Source organism: Mesoplodon bidens (genome assembly GCF_964165515.1).
Source record: "Mesoplodon bidens genome assembly, chromosome: 2".
Classification (NCBI taxonomy): Eukaryota; Metazoa; Chordata; class Mammalia; order Artiodactyla; family Ziphiidae; genus Mesoplodon; species Mesoplodon bidens.
The window spans coordinates 22658186-22676955 of NC_138177.1; the positions used below are offsets into that span (position 1 = coordinate 22658186).

The window sequence follows — 18770 nt, forward strand, 5'->3', positions numbered from 1 at the left end:
GCCACATAGCACAGGGAGATCAGCTCGGTGCTTTGTGACCGCCTGGAGAGGTGGGATAGGGAGGGTGGGAGGGAGGGAGACGCAAGAGGGAAGAGATATGGGAACCTATGTATATGTATAACTGATTCACTTTGTTATAAAGCAGAAACTAACACACCATTGTAAAGCAATTATACTCTATTAAAGATGTAAAAAAAAAAAAAAAAAAGAAACAGCAAAAGTCACTTTTTTTTCATTTAAATATACAACAGGGACTCCCCTGGTGGCGCAGCAGTTAAGAATCCACCTGCCAATGCAGGGGACAGGGACACGGGTTCCATCCCTGGTCCAGGAAGGTCCCACATGTCGTGGAGCAACCAAGCCTGTGCGCCACAACTACTGAGCCTGCGCTCTAGAGCCCGCAAGCCACAACTACTGAGCCCGCGAGCCACAACTACTGAAGGCTGTGCAACTAGAGCCTGTACCCCACAACAAGAGAAGCCACCGCAATGAGAAGCCCACACACTGCAACAAAGAGTAGCCCCCACTCGCCGCAACTAGAGAAAGCCTGCGTGCAGCGACAAAGACCCAACGCAGCCAAAAATAAATAACTAAATAAATTTATTTTAAAAATAAACATAAAACATTTAAGGGAATTCCCTGGCGGTCCAGTGGTTAGGACTCCACACTTTCACTGCTGAGGGCGTGGGTTCAATCCCCGGTCGGGGAACTAAGATCCCACAAGCTGTGCGGCACAGCCAATAAATAAATAAATAAACTGAACATATTTTTAAAACGTTTAAAAGTTATATAATAATTCCTGACATTTTAGAATTTAGAGTAGTAATAATTCTCAACTGGGGTGATTTCTCCCCCATGCAAAATTTCACTAGGAAGAGAAGTTAGCGGTGAGCTACAGGCATCTGGTGGGTAGAGGCAGGGATACTACTAAACACCCTACCATGCACAAGATGGCGCCCACAACACAGAATTACCTGGCCTCAAATATCAATAATGCCAAGGCTGAGAAACCCTGATTTAGATGTAGGCATTCATATTATAGGAAAAAAATACTAAACTCTTTCAAAAGAACTACGAATATACAGATTTCTCAGCATCATTTGTTGAAAAGGTTATCCTTTCCCCATTGAATGGTCTTTGCAACCTTGTCCAAAAATCAACTGACCATAAATGTGAGTTCACCTCTGGGCTCTCTATTCTGCTCCATCCATCTACAGGGCTAATTTATGCTGGTACCACACTGTTTTGATTACTACAGCTTTGTATTAAGTTTTGAAATCACGAAATATGAGTCCTCCAACTCTGTTCTGTTCTTTTTCAAGACTGTTTTGGCTATTCCGGGTCCCTTGAAATTCCGTATGAACTTTAGGATGGGTTTTTCTGTTTCTGCAAAAATACACCACTGGGATTTTGACAGAGATTGTACAGAATCTGTAGATCACTCTGGGTACTACTATCACCTTAACAATATTAAATCTTTCAATCCATGAACACAGAAGGTCTTTTCATTTACTGAGGTCTTCATTAATTTCTTTCAGCAATGTTTTGTAATATTCAGTATACAAGTCTTTCACCTCATTGGTTAAATTTACTCCTAGGTATTTTATTCTTTTCGATACTATAGTAAATGAAATTGCTTTCTTAATTTCCTTTTCAGACTGCTCATTGCTGGTGTATAGAAACAACTGATTTTTGCACGTTGATCTTGTACCCTGCAATTTTACTGAATACATTCATTAGTTCTAGTAGCTTTACTGTGGATATTTTGCATGTACTTATATTTAATGTATGCATGTCACCCTCTGTATCTGTCATCTGGGGCAGTTAGCTCAACTGATTAAAGTGAGAGGTGAATGAGACCAAAGTCGTGGTCCATACCCAAATGGGAAACTCAGGCTAGAGTTGGTGTGTTGAAGTACTAACCCCCAGTACCTCAGAATGTGATCTTACTTAGAATAGAAACAGGATCATGGCAGATGTAATTAGTTACAATGAGATCACACTGGAGTAGGCTGGGCCCTTAATCCAGTATGACTAGTCTCCTTAAAAGAGGAAAAACGTCATGTGAAGACAGAGACACACAGGGAAAAGACAGACCTATGACCACAGAAGCAGAGACTAGAGTGGTGCATCTGTAAGCCAAGAAATGCCAAGGATTGCCAGCACACACCAGAAGCTAGAAGAGGCAAGGAAGGAATTCTGCCTCAAGACTGTAACATAAAAATTCTGAGTTTCCAGCCTACTGGCCTGCCCTACAAATTTCAGATTCAAGGTACAACATCAACTCCTGTCTGAGTTTCCAGTGTGCCAGCCTGCATAACAAATTTCAGATTAATCAGCCCCCACATCATGTAAGTCAGTTTCTTTAAATGAATGAATGAATGAATATTGGTTCTTTTCTCTAGAGAATCTTGATTGATACAGAAATTATGGGAACATTTAGGAAAATGGGGGAAGGGAAAGATTAGATCTGGAGGTCACAAAAAATAAACTGCCTAGTTCATCACTGTATCCATGATCTGTATAAAAACCTTACTGAATTAGTTTCTAAGTTTAGTACTTTTTACATACTCAGATAGAAAGAACTACAACAGTTAATCTTTTGAAGGGAAACAGGCTTGCTGACTGGATGACAGAATTCTTATTTGTATAAGATTTCCAGGGCTTCCCTGGTGGTGCAGTGGTTGAGGGTCCGCCTGCCGATGCAGGGGACACGGGTTCGTGCCCCGGTCCGGGAGGATCCCACATGCCGCGGAGCGGCTGGGCCCGTGAGCCATGGCCGCTGGGCCTGCGCGTCCGGAGCCTGTGCTCCGCAGCGGGAGAGGCCACAGCAGTGAGAGGCCCGCGTACCGCAAAAAAAAAAAAAAAAAAAAAAAAGATTTCCAGGTAGGAAAAAGTATATATATACATATACACATATATATACACACACACACATATTTGATGTGTTGGTCCTTATGCTTTCAAGTAAATATTAAATTTTTTAATCCAAATATCATTACCACCACTTATCCATACCTTTACATAGCTTTATTAAAGGAGTATAAAAATATACTGTGTTTAATATTAAGTTGTGCGAACTACTACCTAATACCTTTGAAAATCAGATGATTTATCTAGAGAATTAAAATGAGAAGGCCTAAAACACTCAATAATCATGAGTTTAATTTTTATATTTCTTTTTTTAAAGTTACTGGAAGTCCCTGATTGTACCCAGCATGCTACAAAGTGCTTAGGGAAATGTGCCATGAGTAAAGGGAGCTCACGCTTGATTTTTTGAGGGAAAATTTTAGGTCTGAAGTACCAAGTGAGCTGAACAGTCAACAGATGATCTGAGTTCAATAAGAGAGACTTAGCCTGGAGTAATCACTAAAGACATAAACTAGCAGAGGAAACTGAAGCAAGAGTGAGTCTGAGTGAGCACAGAGAAGGCAGCTTTCCAGAAGATAGAACAAAAGTAATGAGACCAAAATTCCACCAGAACCTTTGGGGAACAAGCAGCAGACCACTGTGAAATGAATTCATGTGGGGTGTATGGACAGGCATGGCTGGAATGTTTTGCAGAGGACCCTGAATGCCAGGTTGAGACATCTGTGTGCTACAGAGTGCAGGTGAAGGTTTTTTAGGAGGAAGTTTGGGAAGAATAGCTGACAAAGTAGGAACCAAGCATATGAAAGGAAGGTAGAGTGAGAGACTTGAGGTGGCCACTGCGCGAGAAAGGGGGCTGGTTTCTAGTGATACAAATAACGGTTCCACAGTTCAGGGGGAAAAAGATTCATTTTAACAAAGTTTAAAACATTTTAAAATATAGGTTCTTTAAGAATTTAACTAGCTCCTTGCTTTTAGAGTGCCTAAAATAAGAAGTCTTTCACATTAAAAGTTAAAGAAAAAGGCAAAAGAACATTCAGGAGCTTGAACTTCATTTTTTAAAGAAAGTTATGGTGCAACACAAAGAAAACCATAGCTAGAATACACTAAATCCATAAATCCTCTAAATACATTATGGCAAACCACAAAACAGGGCAATGGATTATTAATTCCATTTGGCAGCAACAGAAATTGAGATTGGGCACAGCCAAGGTCTCACAGTCAGTAAAGAGCAGAAAAGCTTTGAAGCCAATGATGATTCTAATAGACCTATTTCCTCCCCAAATGAAACCACCTTGAAAAACTTCCATATCCAGAGGAATATAAAAAGATGATGGAGGAATTTCCCTTAAAGTAGATGCTTTGAAAAAAATAATAAATGGGTATAACAAAATACTAAAGCAATATAAAATAACACTGGCAACCTGCTGTAATTAAAAGGCATACATACTAGACAAAATTTTAAAATATTATTTGCACATGACATTATTTAAAAAGGAATCAAACAAAAATATATGAAAGCCTCTACCCTCACAATACCATGTACCAAACTGATTAATGCCTCCTCCCCCACTAAACTGTAAGCATAAGGGAATGGGTATGTCCATGCACATCTTGACTTTTTTATAACTGGGTTTTTTTTTCTCTTTTCCTTTTTTTTTTTTTTGGCCGCGCTGCACTGCCTGCTGGATCCTAGTTTCCCGACCAGGGATCAAACCCAGGCCCACAGCAGTGAAAATGCAGACTCCCAACCACTGGACCGCCAGGGAATTCCCTGTAACTGGTTTTTGAGGATTCACCTTACTGGGCCATTTTACTAACTTTGGAATCACAGAGCAAGAGGAACCATGTGGGACGTAGGCCATGATAATGAAGAGTTTGGTATTAGTTCTAAGAGCGATGGGAAGCCACTGAAGTGTTTTAGAGATAAGACTGAGCTGATAAAATCTGAATTTCAGAAAGACCTGACTGCTGCATAGATCACATACTGGATGGGGTAACACGCCAATGCAAAAAATTAGAAAATACAGCAACACATATGTAAAAATGTAACATAGGCCAAAATAGGTTCAGGGGTCTTAATATGATTCATTGCCAGACTCCCACAACTTGCCAGGTCGCCCAGGGAAGCAAAGTCATCCTAACACACACACACCAGAAAAACTAATGAACTGACAACTTATAAAATTCATCCCTGTCGGGCCTCCCTGGTGGCGCAGTGGTTGAGAGTCCGCCTGCCGATGTAGGGGACACGGGTTCGTGCCCCGGTCCGGGAAGATCCCATATGCCGCGGAGCGGCTGGGCCCGTGAGCCGTGGCCGCTGAGCCTGCGCGTCCGGAGCCTGTGCTCCGCAACGGGAGAGGCCACAACAGTGAGAGGCCCGCATACTGCAAAAAAAAAAAAAAAAAAAAAAAAAAAAAAAATTTCATCCCTGTCAAACATCTGTCCTACGGTAACAGGAGCCTCTGTCAGTCCACCTCACCTTTGCCCTGTCAGTCTCTCAAAGATGGCAGGTATTTCAACGACAAAGCAACACAATGAGTATCAGGTACAAAGTAGAAGTGCAAACGTTCCAAAAGATGCAGGGCTTTACAAAGTCACTAAAAGTGATGAGAACTGTTTCCAACTATTGGCAAAGCCACTGGCAGAAATGAAAATTGGAGAGGGACACTGACTGGGAAGGAACGTAAGGGCACTTAATGGGATGAAAAGTACTGGATATGTTCTGTATCCTGACCTGGTTGGTAGCTACACAGATGTGTATATGTCGTAAATATCCATCAACCTGTAGATATATTTATGATCAATACATGTAGCTGTATGTAAATTATACCTTAAGAGGGGGAAAAAGGAACAAAAGAAGAGATGGTCCTCTTTCCTGTAAGAGTTGCTAGTTCTGAATGTGAAGCCTAGAAATCCCATGGCCTGCTTGCTACCCGTGTGAAGATGAAATGGATACTCAAGATGGCAAAATGTACCTGGATTCGCAGAGACATCCACGAGCCACTGAGTGTAGTGGCCCTGGAGCCCACTCTTGATCGGGACTTCCAATTATATGAAATAGTAAATGTTCTTAACGTTTAAGTACTTTAAGTCTGCTACTTGCCCCTGAAAGCATTTGAACAGATAACATGAGCAAGTAATTGGAGAAAGCTAATGAAGATGAGATAATAGGAGGGCAAACGAAAATAATATGAAAATAGAAGTGGGCTTTGATAATGAAGCCTTTGAATATTTTGGCAAAAATGGATTTCTTTAGGATCATACTAGAAAAGTCCATCATTACACGAAGTATATAGTTTCATGCGATCTTGCAATTTTTAAAGAAAAATTATGCGAAACAAGCAACCAACACTTGATTCATTCTTCCTCCATTTTAAGAATTTAACACATCGTAGCAACTATAACATGAATGTTTCCATAATTTTGTTTCATTTTTCAAGATTAAACCCAAGTAAAGTCTTTTCTCCCCACCCCTGCTATCTCTGAAATGTTACTCCTATTCTAGGTCAATTCATCCTACATGGCCTTGTTCTTGTACCAATTATTTTCAGAAAATAAAAAACCCTTCCTTATATGATGAAATCACAAAGAAAAAGTAAATTATTCATTCACACATCAACACTTAAAAAATTCAAACACAGACCTCAGTTCATGTCTGAATGAGAGACCCAAGCATACTGGTTAAAAGCATGGGCTCTGGAATCAGACTGCCTGGGATGGAATCCCAGTTTGCTGTTTACCAGTGCGTGACCCTGGGCAAGTTACTTAACCCTCTGCGACTCAGCTTTCTCATCTATAAAAGGGGAATAACAACTGTTCCTACCTTATTAAGTTATAAGAGGAATATTAAATGGTTAATATGGGAAGTATTGATATTGCAGGCAGTAAGTACTCAGTAACCATTAGCTATTACATTCCAAAACCTAAGAAAAATGAGGAACATAAATGCCAACATTGGAACTGAGTTATTGGAGAAGGAAAAAACTTTTTTTAAATCACAGGCTTTATGTTTAAATACAAGTAAACATTTTAAATAAAATTAAGACAAAAATGAGAACAGATATACTTAGAGTAAAAATAAGCTGAAAGTTTAATTTCTAAATATGTAAGAACTTTTTAAAGGTACCATATCAAACCTACTAAACTACAAACTGAAGTGTTGATGCACTTTACTAAAGATGAAATTAAAAATCTGAATATATGGAGGAGAAAAAAGAATGAAAAACTCAGTATTATAAAGGGGACAATTCTCTCCCCTACCCCTATTAATCCATTAATTTTACACAGTTCTAATCAAAACTCCAACAGGTTTCGGGGTGCAATTTTTCTTTTTTATTTCATTTTCGTTTTAATTGATGAAATGATTCCAAAACTAATCTAAAAGAATGTAGTAAGTAGAATAGCAAATAAAGTTTTGAAAAACAAGAAAATGAACAGTAACTTTCCTTCCTAGAAATTAAAATATACCACAGACTCAAAGTAATTAAGACAGTGAGGTAGTAACAAAGAATTAGACAAGTAACTAACGAGCCCAAAAAGAACCAAGTATTTATGGGAATTCAGCATAGAATGAGTGTGGCATTTCAAATCAATGGGAAAAGACAGATTATTCAACAAATGACAAAGGACTAAATATTTGATATTTTGTCAAATACTAACCTCCCATCTTACATCAAAACAAATTTCAGATGGCTTAAATTTAAACATAAATGAAACCATAAACCAAAAAGTAATAGAAAAAAATGTAGGTAAACACTAATATAATTTTAGCTTGGGAAAGGCATGACACCAAAGGCAGAAACTATAAAGGTAAAACTAACAGATCTGACATGAAATTTTGATGTTTCTTTACCAAAGCAAAATTAAAAGACAAGTGATAAATTTCTTCATAAGATACGTCTGTTGATTTTACATCACAGCACCCAACAGTCACACCTCTTGATTCACCCTTGTGTCTTCTTCTCCCACCCTGACTCTGAGCTTGACCATGTAACTGGCTTTGGCCAAGAAGATTAAGGGAACAGGATGCAGGCAGAAGTTTGATAAAAGCTTGAACACTGGGGCATGATCTAATGGAAGGCTGCTATTACTAAGTGAGAGACAAACAGACACACCACGTAAACCCAGTCAGGGAATGAAAAGATGAGTGAATCCAGGTGAGACCAGCAGAACTGCCCAGCCAACTCACACATGTTTTACTAGGTTTTGAGGCGGTTTGTAATACCACATTAGGTAACTGGTGTGATATCAATATATCTACACCATAAAGGGTTACTTATTAAAGATGGTATAAATCATTACAGGAACAACTAAACATCCCAATGGGAAAATAGGCAAAGGATATAGACAATTCACACAAAAACAGAGATGTCCAGTAAACACATGAAGAAATGTCCAACTCTAGTATCAAAGAAATACAAATTAAAACAATGAGATAACACCTTTTGCCATCAGATTGGCAAAGATTAAAAAGGCCAATAATGGCTTGAGTTGATCACAATGTGGTGAAACTGGCACTCTCATCCATGTTGTTAATTTGGTAATGTGTGTCAAAAACTGATAAAATTCCCTCTGGTCTGGTAATTTCATTTATTATTCACTCAAATACTTATTGCATACTCAGAGGCCTATGCTGGGAACTAGAATATAGTCAGATCAGGCAGGACCTACTAATAATTTTGCTTTTATTATTAATTTGGGTTTTATCCTAAGAGCACTAAGATGGCATTGAAGGCTTTAGCAAGCGAAGAACAGTATCGGATTTCCACTTTAAGATCAGTTTAACTGATGTATAGAGAATGGGGGACAAGAATGCAAGTGAGGAGACACTGATTGTTCCAGTGAGCGTTAACAGTGGCCTGGATTTGAGCAGTGTCAGTGAGATGGAGAGAAGCAAAGGGAGGGTGACGTGATGGGACCTGCTGACAGAAAAAAGTAAAAGAAAGGGGAAAAATAAATACTAGTCCTCAATTTTAATTCCAGGAATGTATGCTAAAATATAAGTATCTGTGCAGATATAAAATATGATACACAGGTGTACAAAGATATATACCCAAAGATGTTCATGGCAGTGTTTTTTATAATAACAAAAATAATGAAAAAAAATCTAAAAGTCTATCCCTAAGAGATTAAGGTCACTCCAAGCATAGTGAGAACACTGTGCAGTCACTTAAAATTATTTAGATTTCTATTTAGTGACAAGATGTGGAAAGGGGCCAGTTACAAAATACATAACATAATTTCACTTCTAAATAGTATGATCTCACTTACTTAAAACATACTCATACACACACAAGCACATTTATGGCTGCCTATGTGCATTACAGAAAGTCTAGAAAGCTATACATCAAAATATCAAAATTCTAGATGCTTTGGACTTAAGTTATTAAAATCTTTATACTTTCCATACTTTCTAAAATCTATGCAAAACCTGTACTGCTCTATAGTGAAAGAAAAAAAGTAATTCTATAAAACAACACTGACCAGACATTTATTTGGATAATAGTAAACTGGTTCATTTTCTTAAAATACTGTAAATAAAAGATTAAAGAGACTAAAAAGAGATCAAAATAACTGAAATGAAAACTTATGATTTGTAAATCTTAAATTGTTAAAAAATGAACAATTTGCTTGTGATACTAGTTGAATGTGAGACGAGAATTTGGGAGAGGAGAGGAAGGGACATCTCAGAGCAAAGCAGACACTCAAATGTAACCAATTTTATCATTACAAAACCTGCACAGAAAGATCCCTTCACTGCACTGTTAGACAAGCAATTTGGACTCCCTTGAGATTTGACCTAAAGAGCTATTCATTTTATTTCACTTTATGTTCTGAGGTTCTTTATGAATCTTCTTCCCTACCAAGTTGACACATACAATAACAGATACCAAAAAGGATAGATTGAGGACCTCTGAAGCACAGTTAGTCATTTTGACTTCATTATCATCAGATGTACTGGTTGCCAAAACCAGATGTTCTAGAAGGGCAGAAAAATGTCATCAAGGTTGCTTCATTTCCCAAAGACAAAAACTTTCTTTGGTATTTGAGATTATTGTAAACAGACCCCCCCCCCAAAAAAAAACACTACCTGGTTTGAACAGTTTTCTGAAGATTCTGATGGATTTGCTTCACTGATATAATCAGTGACCTTCGTCATTCTTGCTTATAACAGGGCTACCAGAGAGATGGCTGCTACCTGAGCACAAAGATATGACTCCAAAATTTGTTCAGGCCTCTCAAAGGCACCACTAATTAATGTTTCCACTTCAGCACTCCTACCTGCCTGGTTCCCTAAAGAGAAAAGCCCAACGGTTCTACCTTCAATATCTCTTCTTTAGAAAACATGAAGATGTCAATTTAAAATATTAGTCCAAAGTAACAAAAATGTCAGAAACAATGTAAAGCAAACAAGACCATCTTCCGGTATTATTTACTCTAGTGCATAAGTGAAAATAATAATCCAAGGATGGGGAGTGGAGGTTGAGACATAATTCACATACCATAAAATTCACCATTTTAAAGTATACAATTCAGTGACTTTTAGTGTATTTACAAGGTTGTGCAACTATCATCATTGTTTAATTCTAGAACATTTCCCATCGCCCCAGAAAGAAACCCCATACACACTGTGATTTGTAAGATATATGTTTGGTCATTCAGATATATATATATTTGGTCTTCCTCCACAGTTCCAGGTTCACAGCTCCCAAAACCCTTGGAATTTCCTATGTGTAGAGAGTGATAAAGGTGTCTTTTGGTTATGTGAATGAGGTAACTTTCAGAAGCACCTAAGGATGGGAGCTAGTGCCAGGAGAATCAACCAAGTGATTAGAGGGTTGGAACTTTCAGTCCCAGCCCCTACCCCACCCTGTCCCCAGGGATGAAGAGAGGGGCTGGAAGTTGAATCAATCACCACTGGCCAATGATTCAGTCAATCATGACTATGTAAAGAAGCCTCCACAAAAAACAAAAGAACAGCCTTTTAGGCTCTCTTTTTTGAAAGCTTCCACACTGGGGAACCAGAACACTTCCATGTGCCACTGTGCCGGCCCCAAGCTCCACGAGGACAGAAGCTCCACGAGGACAGAAGCTCCCTTGTTCAGGAACTCACCCTGTCTAGCAGCTCTTCATCTGGCTCCTACTCTTTAATATAATCTTTTCATAATAAATCAGTAATCTAGTGAGTAAACAAGTTTTCCTGAGTTCTGTGAGCTGTTCTAGCCAATTAACCACACCTGAGGAGGGAGCTGTGGGGACCCTCTGATTCACAGCCAGTTGGTCAGAAGTACAGGTGACAACCTGGACTTGCAACTCACCTCTGAAGTGGAGGGTGGGTCTTGTGGGACTGAGCCCTTTACCCTTGGAATCTCATTCTATCTCCAGGCAGACAGTGTCAGAGTTGAGATGAATTCTCAGACACCCTGATGGCATCTGGGAATTGCCTGTTGGTTTCGGGAAGCCCCCAACCTCCCCCCGCCCCGACACACACACACACACAGAGTAGAATGGGGTCAGGGAACCCTTTTGCACACACTCACTTCCCACTCCTCCTTCACTATCCCAAGACCGTAGCAACTATTAATCTACTTCCTGTCTCTATAGATATGCCCATTATGGACATATCGTATCAATGGAATCATAAAATAAGTGGCTTTTTCTGTCTGACTTCGTTCACTTAGCACGTTTCCATCCATGTTCCTTTTGGCTATTATGAGTAATGCTGCCATGAACATTTGTGTACAGTTTGCACGAATATATGTTTTTATTTCTCTTGGGTGTATACCGACAAGTGGAAATGCTGGGTCATCTAGTAACTCTATGTTTAGCATTTGAGGAACTACCACACTGATTCTAAAGCAGCTGCACCATTTTACATCGTTTTTCACATTCTTAACATAAACTTAAGAGATGTCAGACTTTCATAGAAGTAGGGGATTTACTCTTCTCAAACCCATTTTACATGCCAAATGCTATGCCAGGGTTTTATATAATTTCTGACTTAATTTTCCTAACAACTCTGTAATGCAAAAAGCATCTCCATTTTACAGAAGGAATTCATATCTCAAAAACTGTTTGTAACCTACTCAAAAATCACTTAGTTCATAAACGTCAAAATAGAATTTGAACTCAGGTTGACTTCAAAGCCTGTCCTCTTTACCCTCTTCCATGCAACCTCTGCACTGAAATATACGCACACTGACTGCTTTACACCAAAAGGATTCTTTCGGAAAGTACATGTTAACTAAGTTTATTAGAATCATTATAAAACAGAAGCTTCCAGCGTACAGAAATTTCTAGAAAATATAAGAGGTCTCTTGTGTAAATCATTCCCTGTTAGTAAATGATTTCTTCATGTAGACTTACTTAATAAAACCAATCTATAAATCATCTAAGCATTATACAGATTCATTTCTTCCATCAGTTATATCCACTGACAAAAAAAATCTGGGTATCTTCTACTGTGGGCTGAATTATTTCCCCCCAAAAAATCCATATGTTGAAGCCCTAACCCCCAATGTGACAATATTCGGAGACAGGGCTTTTAGAAGGTAATTAAGGTTAAATGAGTTCATAAGGGTGGGGCCCAAATCCAATAGGATCAGTGACCTTATAAGAAGAGAGAGAGCGCGCGCGCTCGCTCGCTCTCTCTCTCTCTCTCTCTCTCTCTCTCGCTCTCGCTCTCGCTCTCGCTCTCGCTCTCGCTCTCGCTCTCTGCCATGTGAGGACATAGTAGAAGGTGCCCAAGGAGATGGCAGTCTGCAAGCCAGTAAAGAGAGCCTTACCAGAACCTGGTCATAATGGCACCCTGATCTCAAGATTTCCAGCCTCCAGAACTTTAAGAAAATAAATTCCTGTGGGATTTTGTTACAGCACCCTAAGCTAATACATCTTCCTTCATAAATATCACAAACTATCCAATTATTGGTATTTAAGCACTACTAAGGATCAAAACAAAGCAGTCATTAAGTAGAGCAGAAATAAGGTAAACCAATAGACATGCATAAGCTTGTTGCTCAAAAATATCTGCAAGTCCCATGATCAAAGAGACTAAAAAACAGAATGATGGTCATTCTGTTAATGGAGAATTTAATGAGAAAGTCAAGGAAACCCAGTATCCTCCAAAAGGGCTTTGGAGTTAGACAAACCTGAGTTTGACTCTTTTTGGCCACTTCTGAGCTTTGTGTTTGAGTGAGAAACATACTCTATTTGTTTCTGAACACTATTCCTGTGGTCAGGATGCTTGTTTTTGTTTGTTTCTTTCCATTAAATAACTTTATTAACATTTACTATATGCCAAATACTATTTTACATCCTATAATAACCAGCAAGCTTCTAGAACACTACAGGTGCTCCAAAAATGGTGGTGGTTATTGTTAGTACATAGATTCTGGAAAAGGACACCTCAAAGTTAAGCATTTACATGAGCACCCACTATTTGCCTACTATTTTGCTGGTACCGTGAATATAAAAACGCTGTCCTACCCTCAAGGAGCCTACAATGAAGAGGGACAGATAGACCCAGATCATTATAAAACAATGTAATAAATGCAATGGCCAAAAAACATGCAAAGTACATAGTAACACAAAGGGAGAGCTGGGAGGCAGATAAATCAAGGACTACTTCCCAGAAGGTCTGACAAGGAATTCCCTTCCTGATTTCTATTCTAGAAAACTTCATAAGCCCTTATTAGGGGAATCATTCACTGAGGTACAGCCTCAGCTCAGATTCTCCCTTTTAACTTTTACTTCCACTCAGTTCCATCTGTCAGTTTCAAAGAAGGGGGAGAGTGGCACAGGAAGAGACTAAGTATCCTTTTCCTCCCCAACAACTGCATAAAAATTGAAATCACATTTTTCCAAATCCTTCTTACACCTATGATAAAGACTGGGTGTTTTACAAGTTATACAGTCACCCCAGAGTTAAGCTGTGTGTAGGATAAGTAACCAAAACTGTCAGTCCAGTATGTAATTTCTTCTATACCAGCCAAATGGGCCTGCCACTTATTTTGCTTATTCCAACTGGGCTAAAAAGGTATCCAAAACCTTGACTACTGTAAAAACCGGTAAATTTTCTTCATTAATCCACATTCTTATTCAAGAAGTGTTCACTTAATACCTACAAGGCAAAACAATGCCTAAATACAATGCACTAACATGCCAAAAAATACAAATTTGGCTCCTGCCCCTAAAATTAACATTTGTGAGAAAGTCACACATCCAAAAGCTACAAGCATAAAGGAAGATCCGTGGGCATAGAGACTATTTATATCCTTTCATGGGTATCTCACTTGACATCTGACACAACAATCCTTGAAATAATAGAATTATCTCCATTTTTATCTGTTTTCTCCATTAACAAGTCAGCATATAAACCCTGGATCTTCTGAGCTTTGATTGTGCCACACTCTAAAATGTATATTAAATTTAAATGAAGGTAACAAAATCACAATAACTACTTCAAAGACTAAATATACACACAGGAAGGAAACTTAAAGATCGGTTTCCTCACCTATAAAATAAGAAGGGTGGACTAGATCACAGATGGTTAAATAATGAGCATTCCAGGAAACACTCTATTGCCACTCTCTGGGACCCTCATCCCAATTAAACATTACTAATCATGGCACTTTCTCACCAAACCCAGAAATGCAGCTATGTCCTTATCAACATGGCAGCCACTACCAATTGGGAGTAGATAAGCAAAACATAACCTGCTTGTGGGACTTTCTTGCTGGCACAGCAGTTAAGAATCCGCCTGCCAACGCAGGGGACACAGGTTCAAGCCCTGGTCCGGAAAGATCCCACATGCCACGGAGCAACTAAGCCCATACACCTCGACTACTGAGCCTGCACTCTAGAGCCGGCGAGCCACAACTACTGAGCTCGCGCGCCTAAAGTCCATGCTCCACAGCAAGAGAAGCCACTGCAATGAGAAGCACACGCACCGCACCGCAGCTAGAGAAAGCCAGCGTGGTAACAAAGACCCAACGCAGCCAAAAATAAGTAAATAAATAAATTTATTTAAAAAAAAAAACCTTCTTGCCACACTTGAACTGGATGAGGTGAAGCTAACTACCCAAAAGATTTATATAACTAGTCTAAAACAGAACTAAGCCCTAAAACAAGAGAAGTAATATAATTGTATAATGCTTACAAGTACACAATACACACTCTCTTCCATTATCATTTGATCCTTAATACCCAGTAAAGAATTATTCCTATTTTTACATATTTTAAAATACAGATGAGTGAAATAATGTGATCAGCTCAAGGTCATCCAGCTAATAAGTGGCTTGGATGAATCCTCACAACTCCACAACACCTTTTTCCATGAGAAAGTCACAGAATAGTGAGTGGAAGCCTGGACTATTTAATATGGACCTAAGAATGTCAATCCAAAATCTTCTGAGCTCTTCTTAGCCACTAGGCTACATGCAACTATTTTAGATCAGACAAGCTCCTCTTTCTACCAAAATAAGATCTTGAGTAACTAACCAACTAAGTAAAAATGTAATCATTTAAAAGGCATACACTATATTAATATTACATATATACACCTACCTCAATCATAAATCTTATACTTTTGAAACATTACATAAATTAACAATAAGAACAGAACCAAAAAGTTGGGTGTTACACTAACAAAAGTACCAGTTTTTTGGGTCTCAACCCTTTCACTGTCTTATGTAAGAAATACACTTTCTCATTTCTTAAATTCTTACCTGTAAGCAAAACATTAACAAGTAATTCTATATACAGCTTTTTACAAGTACAGAATGCCGTTAAGATTGTTTCAGAAATGTACAGTATTATTGTTTCCTTCTTATAGGAATACCACAATGAGCGTGCTATTCCTGAAATTACAGTCATTTGAAAGATCTTATCACAAATGCCTAAACCGCCAACATATTTAGCATATCCTCTCTTCAGAATTCTGACCAACTTAAATGGAAATTCCTACTCATGCACTCCTATTTCCGGATGGCCTTTAAAACATCAGCACTACTCCTTAATATAAATAAGAGAGACTCGACTTAATAGCATAACATTTATGTCCTACCATACTTGAAAGCATCATTTGGACTAAGTCAAATACGAATATAACCTGAAGAGCCCTTTCTTAAACACCAAAATATCCCAGAGTTTTTTGCAGCCAGCACAAGAACCTTTTACTTTCATACCACACCATCCTGCTTTTACAGGTATCGAAGGAAATGTGTATATATGAGTTGTACAAACCACCTACCAAATAATCCAATGCCTTCCAAAGTGAAAAGCTGATCCTCTTTTCTGCTCTTAAATTATTCACAATTAGTCTACAAAGAATTACTGTAGACTACCTGAACAAACTTTTCTGACCTGTGTACCATGTTCTATATTTATGCCACTGGAAAGAATCAGTGTGATTCGTTCCTCTCTACATTTAATAATAGAGCAGGAAAACAGCTTAAAAATTACAAGTTACTTTTTATAAGAAAAGGAACTTTTAAGTGAAGACATAATTTACTGTTGACAGACTCACAACTATACATGATAGTGATCAAACTTCACTGAATACTTCTAACTTTTTTTTTTTGGTTCACAATCTCTGAGTATGACAATTTTACGATCATTTTATTTTAAAATATCCCACTTTCATTGTTTTACATTTCTCAATGTTGAGAAAATTTTACCCAAAGTTTGGAAAAATTTGATAAATTCTTGTCTGCAGGACCCCATAAGCATTAAATCTTTAAAGCAGAAATCAACAATATGTTGTATTACACGATGTTAACATTACGGATGTTTTATTATAGTTCCTGAGTCTTCAAGGACATCAGTAACTTGATTAAAAAAACCACGTTCAAATGCATGACTCGCATTTTTCAAGCCACATTTTATGAAGATTATGTTTTTTGGTTTGTATGTCATAATTACATTTTGAACTGATCCATTATATTTGAAAATAACTTGCATGTGAAATCACTAAGGAAAAGGGTCACTTAGAAACACAGCATTAAAAACAATTTTTAAAGCCTTCAAATAAAGGTCTATAACTTGGAATTAAAGAAAAACATAATTCAAATTCACAGTAAGCTGAAGTGAAAACTCAACACAGCTTATACCACAAAAAACATATACATATAAACAAAGTGGTAGTGTTCAACCTTGACAGAAAAAAAAAGTTTAAAATGAAAACTACTTAAATTGAGAAAGAATTCCAATGACATGACATTTTCTTGCCAAAGCGCAGGAATGTGTAGATTATATCATTCAAATCTCATTGTATTACATTATAAAGGTCTTGGCAACGGTTAGCCATTAATCTTTTAACACAAAGGAGATTCAAATCCAAATGAACTGTAAGACTATCTCTTCCAGAAGACAGAAATGGAGTAATTTACTTTATCCACAACTGTTTAACCTAAAAGGAAGGCCGTAAGGATGATAACGCAGAATGGATCAGCCTTCAGTCTACCAAGTCCCATTTCTCACGAAGTCTTGCACCAATCCGAAAAGAGAAGGTTAGGGACACAAAACAGGCTTAGAAAAGACTGAAAAAAATCTCCAATGAATGACACACCACATCATGGTTTATTCTCTTACACAATTGGAGAAACAAAACCGAAAAATATCACACCATATGTTTCATCGTATCAATTAAAATATTTTACGACCGTACCTTCAATTCTTTGGGGCTGAAAAAATAATTTAGCTTCTGTTTTACTGATTACAGAGTAAAAGGAAAAAGCAGCTGCTGCAATGCAACACAGGCTGCTACAGAGGAAGGAGAGAAAACGGTTTTCCAAACAAATCCCTCTCCCGCCCCCGTTTACACACCCCAAACAACTTACTTATCCCAGTCTTTCACTGTGTCTCCCCAAATATAAACCTAATAAATTCTTTCCCTTCCCCCACCATCGTGAAATTTCACCTTTCAGAGCTTTCACCTATCGCTACCAGAGCACTTTATTCCCCGCAGGAATTTCAGATCTTTCAAACTTTTCTCCCTTTTTTAATTAAACACGAGAGTTTTGTTATAAAAGTGCACGGAATTTTTACATACAGACGGAAAAATACCTGTTTCCCAGCAACATGCACGCTTCGATTCTCGAACCCCTCCCCATCTCCCAGGTTTGGCTTGCAAGGCTGGTGGGGGGAGGGAGCCAGGAGCAAATTAAATTTAGGAAGGGAAATCCTGGGCGAAAGAGGAGCATTTGAGGAAAAACAGGACAACGTCGAAAAGAGGACCCCCCCCATAAGAGGGTTGGGGAGGATTACAAGAAAGAAAGAGAAATGAGAAGGGACAAAGGGGGAGGGGGGAGAAAGAGACCAGAGACCGGGGAGACTCGCCGGGCCGGGAGAGGGAAGGCGGGGTCCGGGGAGAGCGGGGTCGCGGCTCCCGCGGCACAATGGCCCGCCGGCCCCCGCCCCGCGCGCCCCTCACCTCATGGTGTCGGCCGCGCCGAGGCTTCCCCAGCAGCCGGGAGACGCGGGAGGCGCCGAGCCGAGGGGGGTCTCTTCTCCAGGGGCGGGAACGCAGCTCGGGGCCGGAAGACAAGTGTCCAGCTTCTCCTTCGGGCGGCCGCGGGGCTACACCATCTCCTCGCACAAAGCCGAGGCGCCGGCCCGGAGTGGGAGAGAAGAGGGCGAAAGAAAAGCTGGGGAGGGGGCGGAGAGGCCGAGGCGCCAAGCGGGTCCCGCGGCCGCCACAGCCCCCCACCTCCTCCTCCTCCTCCTCCTCCTCCTCCCCCGGGAGCTTCCTCGGCCGCCCTCGGAGGGGTGCCCGCCGGGGCCGCGCGCCCGGCCGCAGCTCCACAGGCCCGCGCTCGCCGCGCCCGCCGCCGAGGCCGTGTGCAACCGGCAGCTGCGGCAGCCGCGGGAGGAGAGTCGGGATCGCCTCGAGAAGCCCGGGA

The 18770-nt window shown here is 39.5% G+C and overlaps 1 protein-coding gene across 10 annotated transcripts in view; it reads right to left on the reverse strand.

Moving 5' to 3' along the window:
* The window catches only part of ENAH (ENAH actin regulator), a 154765-nt gene extending 136363 nt beyond the window's left edge, over positions 1 to 18402 (reverse strand). For all 10 annotated transcript variants that reach the window (XM_081221275.1, XM_081221273.1, XM_081221274.1 and 7 more), the window contains exon 1: positions 18302 to 18402. In XM_081221275.1, the coding sequence (XP_081077401.1) occupies positions 18302 to 18306 (5 nt within the window). In that variant the 5' untranslated portion in view covers positions 18307 to 18402. The remainder of the gene's footprint in view (positions 1 to 18301) is intronic.
* Positions 18403 to 18770: the final 368 nt, after the last annotated feature.